Raw genomic sequence first — 16,981 nt, forward strand, 5'->3', positions numbered from 1 at the left:
CACATGACCTTAACATAGTCCGAGGTCACATTATTATGGGAGACGCACTGCATCCTGTCAGTAAGATAAGAGTTAAACCAAGACAGGGCTAACTCTGACATACCAAATCGTGTTTTGATACGCTCTAATAAAATATTATGATCGACGGTATCGAAAGCAGCGCTAAAATCGGGGAGCAGCAACATAGATGACGCATCAGAATCCATCGTTAGCAATAGATTATTAGTCATTTTTGCGAGAGCTGTCTCCATAGAGTGATTTGCCCTGAAACCGGATTGAAAGGTTTCACATAGATTGTTAGACGCTAAGTGTTCATTTAGCTGCTCTGCAACAGTTAATGTTAACCTGTTTGCCCGCCAATTGCTTGAGCCGGTATTGAGTCCGCAACCGGATGTGACGTTCCGAGCAGAAAAAGCATCAAAATATGGTACCTTTGGATTTATGTGAATCGGTATCCGATGGCCATGGATGAAGTACTGGCTGTCCAGAGTCGGGACCCAGGATGGACCACTCACCTGTGTATCGGCTGGGGACATCTCTGCGCTGCTGACCTGCCTCCGCTTGGGATGGTTTCCTGCTGGCTCCGCTGTGGATAGGACTCTCACTGCTGTGATGGATCCGCTTTGGACTGGACTCTCGCAGCTGTGTTGGATCCACTATGGATTGAACTTTCACAGTATCATGTTAGACCCCCTCGATAGCCATTGGGGGGGTGGGGGGGGATGGGGGTCCTCGCCAAGGTTCTTAGTCATCATTGTCACCGACGCCCCACTGGGTGTGAGTTTTCCTTGCCCTTATGTGGGCCTACCGAGGATGTCGTAGTGGTTTGTGTTGTGGTTTGTGCAGCCCTTTGAGACACTAGTGATTTAGGGCTACATAAGTAAACATTGATTGATTAATTGATATAACGAATCCCAATAAAAGTACTGCATTTTTTACCTATCCCTTGTTCAGCTGATGTCTTAGTTTTGCAAACTCTAAATTATTTGACTTAAATGGAAATTTGAATTTCCAAAATATATAAAAATGTTTGGAAAGGAGACATTAAAGAAGAAAATATATTAACAAACCCAAATGGATCAAATTGTATTGTCAATGGTGGAGGTTAGGCAAATATATGTATCTTTATTTAAATCACCAATGTCCCCCCAATGTCAGGCCAAGAGTGCAATCGCCCACGCTCTCCAGTCTGCACGTCATGACTGTGATCTGCTTAGGGAGCAGTTTGAAGAAGAGCAGGAGGCCAAGGCGGAGCTACAGAGAGCCATGTCCAAGGCCAACACTGAGGTGGCTCAGTGGAGGACCAAATATGAGACTGATGCTATTCAGCGTAACGATGAGCTGGAAGAGGCAAAGTTAGGGTTGTCGTCAAACAAACACAAAGAAATATCAAGTATTTACTGCCGCTCCAGATTACATATTCTTTGTTTTTGCTTTTTTAAGGAAAAAACTGACTCAACGTTTGCAAGAAGCAGAAGAAGCTGTTGAGGGTGTGAACGCCAAATGCTCCTCATTGGAGAAAACCAAGCAGAGGCTCCAAGGAGAAGTGGAAGACCTCATGGTTGATCTGGAAAGGGCAAATATGCAAGCGGACGTTCTGGATAAAAAGCAGCGAAGCTTTGATAAGGTCAGAGGGATGCACTGCATGCAATTATTGGCTAATACTAGCGATGTAACAATATCAAAATGTCACAGTACAATATTATCGAATGTCACTTCCATCCATCAATCTTCTTTCGCGGCGGCAGCAGCCTCAGCAGACTTCCCTCTTCCCAGCTACTTTGTCAAGCTCTTCCCGGGGGATCTCGAGCCATTCCCAGGCCGGCTGGGAGACATAGTCTGTCCACCGTGTCCTGGGTTTTCCCCAGGGTTTCTTACCGGTCGGACGCGCCCTAAACACTTCCCCAGGGAGACGTTCAGAATGCCCAAAACCACCTCATCTGGCTCCTATCGATGTGGAGAGGCAGTGGTTTTACTCTGAGCTCCACCCAAATGACAGAACTTCTCCCTCCATCTCTAGGAGCGACCTGACGAAAGAAACTAATTTCGACCTCGTACCCATGATCTTGTCCTTTCAGTCAAAACCCAAAGCTCATGACCATACTAGGTGAGGATAGGGACGTAGATCGACCGCTATATTGAGAGCTTTGCATTTGGACTTAGCTCCTTTTTCACTCCGACTGACTAATACAGGGTCCGCATCACTGCAGACGCTGCACTGATCCGCGTGTCGATCTCACGGTCCACTTGAGAACACGACCACGAGGTACTTGAACTCCTCCACATAGGGCAGGATCTCCTCCTCAACCCGTAGATGGCACTTCACCTTTTCATAGGCGAGATTCATGGACTGGGACTTGGAAGTACTGATTCCCATACCAGTCGCTTCCGACTCAGCTGCTAACTGATCCAGTGAGAGCTGAAGATCCTGGTCAGATGAAGCCAACCGGATCACATCATCTGCAAAAAGCAGAGACCTAATCCTACATCCACCAAACCGGATTGCTTCAACGCCCTGACTACGCATTGAAATTGTGTCCATAAAAGTTGTAAACAGCATCGGTGACAAAAGGCAGCGCCAGCGGAGTCCAACAGGTCCGACTTACTGCCGACACGGTACGATATTAACAAAGTATTAAAGGGCAACTGCACTTTTTGAGGAATGTTGTCAATTGTTCACAATCATTGTGAAAGACATGACCACGGATGTATTTTTTTCAATGCATTCTAAATATTAAATAAACGTAAATAAAAGTCTGCTTACAGCGAATCCGTTGGGAGGTCCTATATTTAGTCCATAAAACGCAATAAAAAAATGATCCAAAAAACGTCAACAATACTCCATTTACATTTTGTGCCTTGAATATTAACCAAGTATTAGTGAAATTGTTATTATATGTGCTAACACAGACAAACTATTCATAGCGGCGCTGTGATCACAAGCTTGTGTGGCTATCTTACCTATATCAACTGGTGAGCTGTTTCCTCGCTTCTGCGCTCGTACAAGTTCATTCTAGATCAGGCGTGCCCACACTTTTTCTGCAGGCGAGCTACTTTTCAATTGACTGGGTTGAAGGAATGTACCTCATTCATATATATAATTTGTATTTAATTATTTATGAAAGATACGTTTTTGTTAACATGTTAAAGGTGTTTAATGATAACACAAGCATGTTTAACACATATAGATTTATTTTGTTTCATGAAGACAAGAATATAAGTTGGTGTATTACCTGATTCTGATGACTTGCATTGTTTGGAATCAGACAGTAGTGCTGATAACGTCCACATTTTAATAATGGAGGAGAAAAATGTCCTCCTCTCTGTCCAATACCCCATGAAAGTGGTTGGTTTTTGGCGTCTTACAGTATTTGTCCAGCTTCCATACTCGTTTTTATACATTTTGCAAGAAATACATTGAGGGCCAACTCTGCAGCTTGCTAACATGTGCACGCTAGCTTTCTGAGACTCTTGTTTTGTTAGCGCAGGCAGGATGAAGCAGGGCTTTTATTGTGAAGACAGCAACTGTGCAGTCTGTCTTTATAGGGTTTTAACAGCAGGTACAGCGTGAGAGTTTTGAAATAAGAAGTGTTTCTCATCCTCCACTCAGTCATGTTTTCCTAAAAATGATCTGGCAGCAGCCAGCGTCATCTCAGAAGCAGTGCCGTGAATGTCAATCAAGTGACGAAAGTGACGTCGTAGTAAAGATTGATGATCGCAAATTTTTAGGTTTATTTTTTTAATGCTTGGTTTGCGATCAACTGACACACCCTCCACGATCGACCGGTAGCTCGCGATCGACGTAATAGGCATTCCTGTTTTAGATCATGAATCATGCCTCTTACCTGGATAATAGAAGGATGAGGATGTAATTTGATTAGTTGGTAAAGTGTGACAGCCAATTTAGACACGGGAACGGCGAGACATAACGGAAAGGCTCTTGGTCTTTTCTTTGTGAGGATTATGAGTCAATCTTCATCTAAACAGGAATGTATGAACATCCTAGCAGTCGGCATCCTAATGACAGCAAACATTGTACTGTAAGTGATGTTTTATTATGTTTGTTGACTCTCATGAAGTTTGCAGTGAGTAATAATCAGTGATGTTAATAAAAAGAGAATGTTGCGATGCGTTTTAAATAAATGTGCCGCGTATGCTTAAAATGAGCAAAGTACGTAAATATTACAATTTATTATAAATGTGCCTGTTACTACAATGCATACATACATCATAATTATCATAATTAATTGAGGTGTTTGTGTGTTTTAAGGGCTTTGTGAGCAGAATTTTGATCCCATTTATGTAATATTGAAAATGCATAAAAAAGAAAAAACTATTTGTTCTTGTCTTACATACAGATTGAGAAAGCTAGGCAAAATTCCAAAAATGTGCAGTTCCTCTTTAAGGCCACGGTACGATATTATTGTGCAATTGTCAAAAAGAAACAGTGGCAGGAATGTTTAGGATAAACACACTTACTGAAATGGACTAACATTGGCCTTTTCTTTGTTCTATTCATATTTATTACTGCAAACATGTATTTTAAGTACAAAGAATAGTGCAGGAAAGTTAACTGACAATTTATCTTTTAAAAATGTAAATACCTCCAAAACCGATATTTAGCTTAGCTGGTTTTAAATATATTTTCCGGGTGACAGTTTATCAAGTAGCATCTCATATTACCCGCGGTGTGCAAAATCTGTGGTTGTTCCGCATGCTGTGACCCATTATATGTCGCTTTGGAAATGATCAAGACGAAGGTAGCGCTTTAGTACGCAGACCTCCGCCAAAGAGGTAATGTTTTCGCCACGGTTTGTTTGTCTGTTGGCAACATAACTCAAAAAGTTATGGATGGCTTTTGATCAAATGTTCTGCAAATGTCCATAAAAAAACAACACCTCATATCTACTATGGACAAACTTCTCCCACATGCATCTTCCTTTCCTCCCCTTTGCGGTGTTCCACACCCGCACCTTGCCAGTCCCGCGCTGTGCAGAGAATTGTACGAGTTGTAATTTATTTTCAGACTGGCCAATGCAAAAGCGCCAGAAAAAAAACCTACACCCACCAAGTTTTAGTTTGCATTATTGTGAGGATTTTGAAACTGCTATCTACAATACGGTTACATCCTTAGTTAACATGCATGGATAAGTAGTTTGGTGAATTTCAGCCATGAAGCAACAATTAAAATCTTGTTTTTAGATTCTGTCCGAGTCAAAACTGAAGTATGAAGAGTGCCAGGCTGAGCTGGAAGGATCGCAGAAGGAGTGCCGCTCCCTTGGCACAGAACTCTTCAAAATAAAGAACTCTTATGAAGAAACTCTCGAGCAACTTGAGGTCCTGAAACGAGAGAATAAGATTTTACAACGTATGTCAATTTCGTTATTACACGCCCACTAGCCAACATTGTTTTTCTATTTGATAAGTACCTGAATCTGATTTTGAAATATGATTTGTAGAGGAGATCTCTGACCTGACTGACCAGCTTGGTGAGAATGGTAAAGCCCTTAACGAGCTGGAGAAGACTAAGAAACATTCAGAATGCGAGAAGAGTGAGATCCAGACTGCTTTGGAGGAGGCTGAGGTAAGGTAATGTAATATAGCACCAGAGAAAAATATGCACTCACTGAAAAGATAGTTCCCTGGTGGAAAATACTTGTGAAATATGAACAATTCTTGTGGGGCGGCATAGCTCGGTTGGTAAAGTGGCTGTGCCTGCAACTTCAGGGTTCCAGTTTTGATTCCTGTTCCGCCACCCTAATCATTTAAATGTAACTTAGATATTGGGTTTCAGTATGTAAAGCGCTTTGAGTAACTAGAGAAAAGCACTATATAAATATAAGTCACTTCACTTCACACTTAAGCGTCCATGATAACGTTGCTTGGATGACAACATATGTTGCTCCAAAACCTGTATGGACCTTTCAGCATTAATGGTGCCTTTACAGATGTGTAAGTTACCCATGCCTTGGGCACTAATGCACCCCCATACCATCACAGATGCTGGCTTTTGAACTTTGCGCCTACAACAATCCGGAAGGGTATTTTCCTCTTGGTTCCGGAGGACACCACTTCCACAGTTTCCAAATACAATTTGAAATGTGTACTTGTCAGACCACAGAACACTTTTCCACTTTGCATCAGTCCATCTTAGATGAGCTCGGGCCCAGCGAAGCCGGCGGCGTTCCTCGGTGTTGTTGATAAATGGGTTTTGCTTTGCATAGTAGAGTTTTAACTTGCACTTACAGATGTAGCGACCAACTGTAGTTACTGACAGTGGTTTTCTGAAGTGTTCCTGAGCCCATGTGGTGATACCTTTTACACACTGATGTCGGTTTTTGATGCAGTCCCGCCTGAGGGATCAAAGGTCCGTAATATAATCGCTTACGTGCAGTGATTTCTCCAGATTCTCTGAATCTTTTGATAATTTTACGGACTGCAGATGGTAAAATCCCTAAGTTCCTTGCAATAGCTCGTTGAGAAATGTTGTTCTAAAACTTTTCGACAATTTGCTTACAAATTGGTGACCCTCGCCCCATCCTTGTTTGTGAATTACTTAGCATTTCATGGAAGCTGCTTTTCTACCCAATTATGGCACCCACCTGTTCCCAATAAGCCTGCACACCTGTGGGATGTTCCAAATAAGTGTTTGATGAGCATTCCTCAACTTTATCAGTATTCATTGCCACCTTTCCCAACTTCTTTGTCACATGTTGCTGGCATCAAATTCTAAAGTTAATGATTATTTGCAAAAAAAAATGTTTATCAGTTTGAACATCAAATATGTTGTCTGTGTAGCATATTCAACTGAATATGGGTTGAAAATGATTTGCAAATTGTTGTATTCCGTTTATATTTACATTTTACACAAGTTTCCAACTCATATGGAAACGGGGTTTGTATATCATAATTCATATCTCTCTTTCAGGCTTCTTTGGAACACGAGGAGTCCAAAATTCTCCGTGTCCAGCTGGAGCTCACTCAAGTCAAAGGAGAAGTGGAACGCAGGCTGTCTGAAAAGGACGAGGAGATTGACCAGATGAAACGCAACCACCAGCGCACGGTGGAGATCCTGCAGTCCACGTTGGATGCCGAAGTACGCGGCAAGAATGAGGCCATGAGAATCAAGAAGAAGATGGAGACTGACCTCAACGAGATGGAGATGCAGTTGAACCATGCAAATAGACAGGCCTCTGAGGCCCAGAAGCAGCTGAGGAACATGCAAGCCCACCTCAAAGTGAAACATCACCCCAACGACTTTAATCCAAATTGAATTTGCACTTATAGGCACTGCCAATACCTTGGTTTCTCTCTCATTGCAGGAGCAAGCTCTTCACCTGGACAATGCATTGCGATGTCAAGAGGACCTGAAGGAGCAGGTGGCCATAATGGAGCGCAGGAACTTCCTGATGCAGGCAGAGGTGGAAGAGCTGAGGGCTGCCTTGGAACAGTCGGACAGAGGCCGCAAATTAGCCGAACAGGAACTGGCCGAGGCCTGTGAGAGAGCTGCACTCTTGCACTCTCAGGTGAGGAGCATGAATGAAGTAGGAGGAGATCTCTTCTTGAGAACTCTTGTTTTGCAATGCAGAACACTGGTCTCCTCAACTCTAAGAGGAAGCTGGAAGCAGATGTCAGCCAGCTGCAGGGGGAGCTAGAGGATGCCCTCCAAGAGGCTCGCAATGCTGAGGAGAAAGCAAAAAAAACAATCACTGATGTAAATATCACAGAATGTTTTGTTGGCTGCTTTTGCATTTATGTTTGTTCTTACAACTGGGAATTGCATGTAAATGCTGAAGCCGAACTGAAATGCTAACATTTAGCATGCTAGTCAGATAGTGTCTTGTAACAAAAACCATGACTTAACAGTTAGCAAGTACCAAAATACTGTATATGGTTGAGGTGTACACCTTTAAAAACAGACTGCAGAATTAACCAGCTAATATCAGCATGCTTAACATTAAAGCCTGGTGTAAGCGACGCCGTCTTGCCCCCTGCCCCTGCGTACCCTCCCGCAGACCTTGCGTGTCCATGTCAGTGGCCATGCAGACCGCAGAGCTGTGATTGGTCAGCTTTTTAATTTTTTAAGATGTATTTTAAATAATCAATCCAACAAAATAATACGCAATAATACCATAATAATACAATTCCATAGCCGGCCTTCCGCCCGAATGTATCTGAGATAGGCTCCAGGAGCCCCGCGACTCCGAACAGGACAAGCGGTAGAAATGGATGGATGGAATTCCAAAACCAATCCTGGCCCAGCAACATTCAGAATACCAATCAACAGAGCAATTGAGAGGAAACACAAACATGACACAAAACAATCCAAAAGTAGTCAAACAAAATGAATAATATCAACAATAGTATCAATATTGATAATAATTTTGATAATTTCTAACACAGCAGTGATTAGAATTTTCTCATTGACGTTATCATCACAGCCATTTATAAAGAAATAAAAACATTTAAAAAGAATGAACAATAGTGTCGGAGTGACTTACACTTGCATCACATCTCATAAGCTTGACAACACATTGTGTCCAATATTTTTCAGCTCATGAAGAGGAGGGTCCCTGAACACAGGAGAGCAGACTTTTGGTCTGGAATGCACAAATTACTGTATGATATAAAGGAGCAGTGATTGAAAATTTGCAAGCAAATTAATATTTTGTACTTTATACCTAGGTGCGCTATAAAAAAATATTACTTAATGTGTCGTTTTTCATCTTATTTTGTTTCGTTCAACAGAAGTCACACAAGCTGAAGTGTATTTTTTATGGCCAATCTTGTGCTAAAAAATTCCTAAAAAATGCACACACTGTTTTTCTCTCAGACATAACACTTCGTCATTCTCTGTCAATCATCTTTCAAGCATGTTACGTTCACAGAAACTCTGAACATCAATAACACATGACAATATAGATCAGACCTGGGCAAATTAAGGCCCAGGGTGTCAAGGCCAGAACAGGACTCTGAACACAGATGCAGGATTTTAAGAAAATATATTTATTTGGATAAGGGAAAGGGTCCAAAAGGGGAGAAACTAAACAGGCTATCAAAACAGAGCTTACCTAACCTCTAAACTAACAAAAATCTCAATAAACTCAAAACGCTCCAGCAGCGGAGGGAAAAAAGGTGCTAAGAATACCAAATGCAAAATACAACAAAAAGCGCTCCAACGGAGGCAATGCTAAGAAGCTAATCTTACCTGACAAAAAGGTTTACAAACAAATAAAGTCCCGTGGATCAAAAGGGTACAAAAACGTGGCAATGACTGTGGACATGGAACGCTGGAGGTACGCACAAAAGATACGAAACACTCTGGCACAGGACATGAGGAGGGCGAGACATTTATACACATGAGGAAGGGTGACACAGGTGGGCACAATCAGGCAATCAGGAAGGACGTCAAACCAGTGAAACAAGAGGAAGGGCAAGTGATCTGAAACGAGAGGCAGAGTCAGCATTTCAAAATAAAACAGGAAATGAAAAAACATGAAATCAGACGAAACCCAGACAAGACTTCACCCAGGTGTGACACGGGGGACACATGCGGCCCGTTAAGGTTTATAATCTGGCCCACAAGACTGACTTTGAAGTGTATACCTGTAAAAATAGCAAAAAAAACCCCACAACATTAATGTTAGCATGTGTGCATGCTAGCAGTTGACTAATATTAGCAAGGAGCATTTAGACTTTGGAACGGTTTGATTCGGTTGAGAAATGGGGAACAAATTTAATTCCTGGAAATGTTGGAATTTTTGGCAAATACAAAAATGGAAGCACACCTCTTTTGAATGAGCCCAAAATGTTGAGAGTGGAATGGGTTTCATCGGATGAAAGATATCGCAGAAAACAGGCAAAAAAAAAAAGTAAAATAATAATCGAAATACTACTGGTTTGATCTAAGAAAGGTTATTGTGTATTAAAACACATGCAAACCTGATAGCACATAAAACACTCAACTACAGAGTATTGCAAAACTAGCTAAATAAAGAGCGTAATCCATTAAGCGCAGACCTGGGCAAATTAAGGCCCAGGGGCCACATGCGGCCTTTTAAAGGGGAACATTATCACAATTTCAAAAGGGTCGAAAACAATAAAAATCAGTTCCCAGTGGCTTGTTGTATTTTTTAAAAAAAAATTCAAAATTTTACCTAAATAAAACTTTAAAGTGCCTTATTTTCGCTATCTTCGAAGCCACTGTCCATTTTCCTGTGACGTCATACAGTGCTGCCAATGTAAACAAACAATGGGAATAGCACAGCAAGATATAGTGATATTAGCTCGGATTCAGACTCGGATTTCAGCGGTTTAAGCGATTCAACAGATTACGCATGTATTGAAACGGATGTTTGGAGTATGAAAGTATTGAAGAAGAAACTGAAGCTATTGAGCGAATAGCTATTGACGCTATTCATAGCCATAGCATGGGCGAATAGCTGCGTTAGCATCGCCGGTAAAATGTGCGGACCAAACGATCAGGACTTTCGCATTTTGTGATAATGGAGCAACTTAAGTCCGTCGATTTCAATCTGGCCCGCCGGACATTCCCAAATTTTTTAGATCTTTAAGATGGAAACTGGGCTTCACGGTGACAGAGGGGTTAGTGCGTCTGCCTCACAATATGAAGATCCTGAGTAGTCAGAGTTCAATCCTGGCCTCGGGATATTTCTGTGTAGAGTTTGCATGTCCTCCCCGTGAATGCGTGGGTTCCCTCCGGGTACTCCTGCTTCCTCCCTCTTCGAAAGACTTGCACCTGGGGATAGGTTGATTGGCAACACTAAATTGGCCCTAGTGTGTGAATGTGAGTGTGAATGTTGTCTGTCTATCTGTGTTGGCCCTGCGATGAGGTGGCGACTTGTCCAGGGTGTACACCGCCTCCCGCCCGATTGTAGCTGAGATAGGCACCAGCGCACCCCGCGACCCCAAAGGGAATAAGCGGTAGAATATGGATGGGTTTTCAAATGACCGTCAGTCTTGAACTAAACAAAGTATTTCAATGGTTGGAATCCGCGCTTTTGCATGATATACTAGTTACCATGGTCATCTAAGTCACAGCAGCTCAGACGAGGCACCAAGCAATGTGGGTGGGGAGCGTTTCCACAGAGTGTCAGCCTGAAATGCAGGTGTCAGGGACGGACGCGGAAGGAGATTTTCACAACAAAGTTCTAAAGCTAAGTGATGTATCAGATCATTGGTGTTGTTAGACCTATTTTAGGGGGGGATCTAGCCCCTCTCAAATATTCTTAAGCCCCCCTAAATAATTTTGTGTTATTTTTATTTTTACAAATACATGCCGACATATTCATCATAAAGTGGCTCAAATATGAGTTTAAATAAATAATCGTATAACCTGACATTATTCACTCAAGTGCGTCGGTAGCCAATCCACTCCACTTGTTCATATAGAAAATGCCCACATCACTCAAAATCCAGTCCACATTTTCTCTGCGACCTAGCTTGCGATTCTGCAGGTGTGCAGATTTGAAGCACACAACGCTGCAGAACAAGAACGTGAACGGCTGCAAAGTGGACATAAGAAACTTTTTCTAGAAAGTAAGTATTCATCACTGCTTGTAGTAAAATGTATTAGCGCCACTTTACACCAGGTCTGTGTTTGACAAATAAAAACCTGTCTAGCACACTATATCTCATTGGTTCTCACCCTTTTTTCAGTGATGTACCCCCTGTGAACATTTTTTTAATTCAAGTACCCCTAATCAGAGCAAAGCATTTTTGGTTGAAAAAAGAGATAAGGAAGTAAAATACAGCACTATGTCATTAGTTTCTGATTTATTAAAATTGTATAACAGTGCAAAATATTGCTCATTTGTAGTGGTCTTTCTTGAACTACTTGGGAAAAAAAGAAATAAAAATACCTAAAAATTGTTGAAAAATAAACATATGATTCAATTATAAAGAAAGATTTCTGCACATAGAAGTCATCATCAATTTAAAGTGCCCTCTTTGTGGATTGTAATAGAGATCCATCTGGATTCTTGAACTTCATTCTAAACATTTCTTCACAAAAAAAAAAATCTTTTAACATCAATATTTATGGAACATGTCCGCAAAAAATCTAGCTGTCAACACTGAATTGTTGTATTTTTTTTTCACAATTTATGAACTTATATTCATATTTTGTTGAAGTATTATCCAATAAATATATTTATAAAGGATTTTTGAATTGTAGCTATTTTTAGAATATTTTTTCAAAAATTTCACGTACCCCTTGGTACGCGTACCCCCATTTGAGAACCATTGCTAAAGACAACCTCTGTGCACGTTGTACATTTCTTGTTTTGCTGGCAAAAGTTCCATTCCCGCTCTAAAACAATGCTGCTACTTAGTTAGTAAATGAGTGCTTCCATGGTGATAGCTGCATAGTACACGCCACAACCTCATTTGAATAAGGCGGTCTGTACCGGTTTTCAATTGTACGTGCAGTCTTAATAGAACACACCCATTAATACCACCTGCAAGAGTTTGCACATACTGTTTAGCACATGGTATTTGGATTTAAGTAGATCAGCGTGTGATAATAAAACGCCATTTATATGCAGGCGGCCATGATGGCAGAGGAGCTAAAGAAAGAACAGGACACCAGCAGCCACCTGGAGAAGATGAAGAAGAACCTGGAGGCCTCAGTGAAAGACCTGCAACATCGTCTGGACGAGGCTGAGAGTCTTGCATTGAAGGGGGGCAAGAAGCAGCTTCAGAAACTGGAGGCTCGGGTATCAAACAAGTTCACATGGGGTCTAGGACTTCGACTGAGAGGTGAGACGTGTTGACAAGCTTGAAATATTTTTTCAGGTGCGTGAACTTGAGGGTGAAATGGAGAGTGAACAGAAACGAGCAGCTGAGGCCGTCAAGGGAGTTCGAAGGTATGAGAGACGCATTCGAGAGCTCACATACCAGACAGAAGAGGACAAGAAGACCGTTTTGAGACTGCAGGACCTCGTCGATAAGCTGCAACTTAAAGTCAAAGCTTACAAGCGGCAGCAGGAAGAAGCGGTAAGATTTTCACGAGAGTACATTATTCATGAATTTGTGTCTTTTGAACGTTTAAGTCATGATATGACTTTTCTCCAGGAGGAGCAGGCCAATGTTTACCTTGGCAAGTTTAGGAAGGTCCAACATGAAATGGAAGAAGCCCAGGAACGAGCAGACACGGCTGAGTCTCAGGTCAACAAGATGAGAAGCAAAAGCAGAGAACTTGGAAAGGTGTAATTATAACTAATGAATAATTTTTTGTCCACAATCTCACATTTGAAAAATGAAATGTGATTTAGATGATATGATGTGCTAATACAAACCCCTTTTCCTTATGAGTTGGCAAATTGTGTTAGATGTAAATATAAACGGAATACAATGATTTGCAAATTATTTTTTAACCCATATTGAACTTTCACAGTATCATGTTAGATCCGCTCGACATCCATTGCTTTCCTCCTCTCTAAGGTTCTCATAGTCATCATTGTCACCGACGTCCCACTGGGTCATTATTGTCACCAATGTCCCACTGGGTGTGAGTTTTCCTACCGAGGATGTCGTGGTGGTTTGTGCAGCCCTTTGAGACACTAGTGATTTAGGGCTATATAAGTAAACATTGATTGATTGATTGATATTCAGTTGAATGCACTACAAAGACAACATATTTGATGTTCAAACTGATAAACTTTTTTTTTTTCAAAGAATCATTAACTTTAGAATTTGATGCCAGCAACACATGACAAAGAAGTTAGGAAAGGTGGCAATAAATACTGATAAAGTTGAGGAATGCTCATCAAACACTTATTTGGAACATCCCACAGGTGTGCAGGCTAATTGGGAACAGGTGGGTGCCATGATTGGGTATAAAAACAGCTTCCCAAAAAATGCTCAGTTTTCCACAAGAAAGGATGGGGCGAGGTACACCCCTTTGTCCACAACTGCATGAGCAAAAAGTCTAACAGTTTAAGAACAAGATTTCTCAAAATGCAATTGCAAGAAATTTAGGGATTTCAACATCTACGGTCTATAATATCATCAAAACGTTCAGATATTCTGGAGAAATCACTCCACATAAGCGGCATGGCCAGAAACCAACATAGAATGACCATGACATTCGATCCCTCAGACGGCACTGTATCAAAAACCGACATCAATATCTAAAGGATATCACCACATGGGCTCAGGAACACTTCAGAAAACCACTGTCACTGAATACAGTTTGTCGCTACATCTGTAAATGCAAGTTAAAGCTCTGCTATGCAAAGCGAAAGGCATTTATCAACAACATCCAGGAACGCTGCCGGCTTCTCTGGGCCCGAGATCATCTAAGATGGACTGATGCAAAGTGGAAAAGTGTTCTGTGGTCTATCGAGTCCACATTTCAAATTTGTTCTTGGAAATATTCGACATCATGTCATCCGGACCAAAGGGGAGGCGACCCATCCAGACTGTTATCGACGCAAAGTTCAGAAGCCAGCATCTGTGATGGTATGGGGGTGCATTAGTGCCCAAAGCATAGGTAACTTACACAGCTGTGAAGTCACCATTAATGCTGAAAGGTACATACAGGAACAACATATGCTGCCATCTAAGCGCCGTCTTTTTCATGAACGCCCCTGCTTATTTCAAGCAAGATAATGCAAAGCCACTTTCAGCATGTGTTACAACAGCGTGGCTTTGTAAAAAGCAGTCCAGACCTGTCTTCCATCGAAAATGTGTGGCGCATTATGAAGCGGAAAATACGACAGCGGAGACCCCGGACTGTTGAACGACTGAAGCTCTACATAAAACAAGAATGGGAAAGAATTCCACTTTCAAAGCTTCAACAATTAGTTTCCTCAGTTCCCAAACGTTTATTGAGTGTTGTTAAAAAAAAAGGTGATGTAACACAGTGGTGAACATGCCCTTTCCCAACCACTTTGGCACGTGTTGCAGCCATGAAACTAAGTTTATTATATAAGTTATTATTTGCAAAAACAAAATAAAAATGTATGAGTTTGAACATCAAATATTTTGTCTTTGTAGGTCATTCGTTTGAATATGGGTTGAAAAGGATTTGCAAATCATTGTTTTTCATTTATATTTACATCTAACACAATTTCCCAACTCATATGGAAACGGGATTTGTACATTATAACCTGACTTTCGCCAGATCCTTGTAGTTCGCTAAGCTCCACACAAGGATCTGCGATTTCTCAATAGGAGATGTATTTCAGAAGGCGGGGCCTTGTAAAAAAAAATCATTGTATGTGATTGGATGAACCACTTGTCCGTTATCAACCACTCACATCCAAATTAACCTGTGAAGCTGATGAGAGTGACGCTGGGAAATCCAAAACAGAACAGCCAACATATTGGATAACAACAGAGCGAAAAGTTCTCTGTTAATCTTTTAATTAATAATTATTCGATAGATTCGACAAAACAGTCACAGTAGCAGAATCAATGTCAGCATACAACTTTTTGCTGCTTGCCGCCATTGTTGTTTGAATCAAACAGTCGCTTCGGCTCTAAATCACATCTAGGAAATCCCACCCAGCGATCCTGATTGGTTCATTATTTTTTTTGCTATTTTGAAGGAGTTTGCATTCTTCTAGATCCCGGATCGTTCTGTGGAGCTCAGCGAACTACAAAAGTCTATTACTAACCAATACTAATATTACTTTATTCTATCTTGTCTGTTGTTTCCTGGCCTTTGGTGCTGAATCTGAATCAAACTAGACCCTACTGTAATTGTAATCTGTGATTATGCCACCACTTTAAAATACTCATTTTAACAGACCCTAATTCTTTGCTGTGAAATTATAGTGGATTAAAAGGATGTGATGCATTAATTATAAATAAAGTTGTTGTGGTATGGTATCTGCTTTTCAGTATCGATGGACAACTAATTCTCGCTGATTATATGTCGACATACAGCAGTCCCTCTTTGATCACTGTTAATTAGTTCCAGTTCTGACCACGATAAATGAATGTCCACACAGTAGGTAATGTTATTTATAAATCAAATATCTTTACAGCCAGAGCATAAAAAACCTGTTTACGACCCTCAAAATGTTTTTTTCAACATATGTGAGCCCTCAAGACATGCACTTTAAAATATTTATTTCAAAATAGTAATTTGCTGGGCCAATCAATGGTCACGATACTTAACAGGGCATTTGTTTGATCTCCTTAGGTGGCAAACATTACTGTAGTGATGCTTTTTTTAGTTTATTTAGAGATAATGCTGAATTTAGGATCAATATGTAGCCTATGCTTTAACAAAAATCTGTGATGTGACAAAGCCGCAATATCTGAAGCACGATGTGGTAAGAGACAACTGTATACAATATATAATTAAGTTGTTTGTCAGTATTAAAGTCTTCTTGTAATTACAGGAATTTAATTTCACCACAAATTTCACTGTTTACTCCACAAGCAATTCTCTGTTTTCTTCCTAAGTTTTGAAAATGTGTTTTTGTAACCCATTATAAAAGCTTCACGGTGGGAGAGGGGTTAGTGTGTTTGCCTCACAATACGAGGTCCTGCAGTCCTGGGTTCAATCCCAGGCTCGGGATCTTTCTGTGTGGAGTTTGCATGTTCTCCCCGTGAATGCGTGGGTTCCCTCCGGGTACTCCGGCTTCCTCCCACCTCCAAAGACATGCACCTGGGGATAGGTTGATTGGCCACACTAAATTGGCCCTAGTGTGTGAATGTGAGTGTGAATGTTGTCTGTCTATCTGTGTTGGCCCTGCGATGAGGTGGCGACTTGTCCAGGGTGTACACCGCCTCCCGCCCGATTGTAACTGAGATAGGCGCCAGCGCCCCCCGCGACCCTAAAAAGGAATAAGCGGTAGGAAATGGATGGATGGATGGTACTCATTATAAATTATATTTCACAATTCTCTGGCAGAGGACATTTTTATTTTGATTTGTTGATTATTTTAAGATAAATGTGTTTCTCATAATTTTTGCTGCATATTTTGAGACTAAATAGAATACC

The 16,981-nt window shown here is 41.1% G+C and overlaps 1 protein-coding gene across 1 annotated transcript in view; it reads left to right on the top strand.

Annotated features, from left to right (window-relative positions):
• The window catches only part of LOC133557863 (myosin-4-like), a 34,002-nt gene extending 18,164 nt beyond the window's left edge, over positions 1-15,838 (top strand). The window contains exons 28-37 of the mRNA XM_061908731.1: positions 1,159-1,355; positions 1,444-1,627; positions 5,203-5,368; positions 5,460-5,584; positions 6,929-7,237; positions 7,323-7,526; positions 7,589-7,714; positions 12,567-12,737; positions 12,817-13,017; positions 13,096-15,838. Of these exons, the coding sequence (XP_061764715.1) occupies positions 1,159-1,355; positions 1,444-1,627; positions 5,203-5,368; positions 5,460-5,584; positions 6,929-7,237; positions 7,323-7,526; positions 7,589-7,714; positions 12,567-12,737; positions 12,817-13,017; positions 13,096-13,233 (1,821 nt within the window). The 3' untranslated portion in view covers positions 13,234-15,838. The remainder of the gene's footprint in view (positions 1-1,158; positions 1,356-1,443; positions 1,628-5,202; positions 5,369-5,459; positions 5,585-6,928; positions 7,238-7,322; positions 7,527-7,588; positions 7,715-12,566; positions 12,738-12,816; positions 13,018-13,095) is intronic.
• Positions 15,839-16,981: the final 1,143 nt, after the last annotated feature.

This window comes from Nerophis ophidion, linkage group LG08 (genome assembly GCF_033978795.1).
Source record: "Nerophis ophidion isolate RoL-2023_Sa linkage group LG08, RoL_Noph_v1.0, whole genome shotgun sequence".
Classification (NCBI taxonomy): domain Eukaryota; kingdom Metazoa; phylum Chordata; class Actinopteri; order Syngnathiformes; family Syngnathidae; genus Nerophis; species Nerophis ophidion.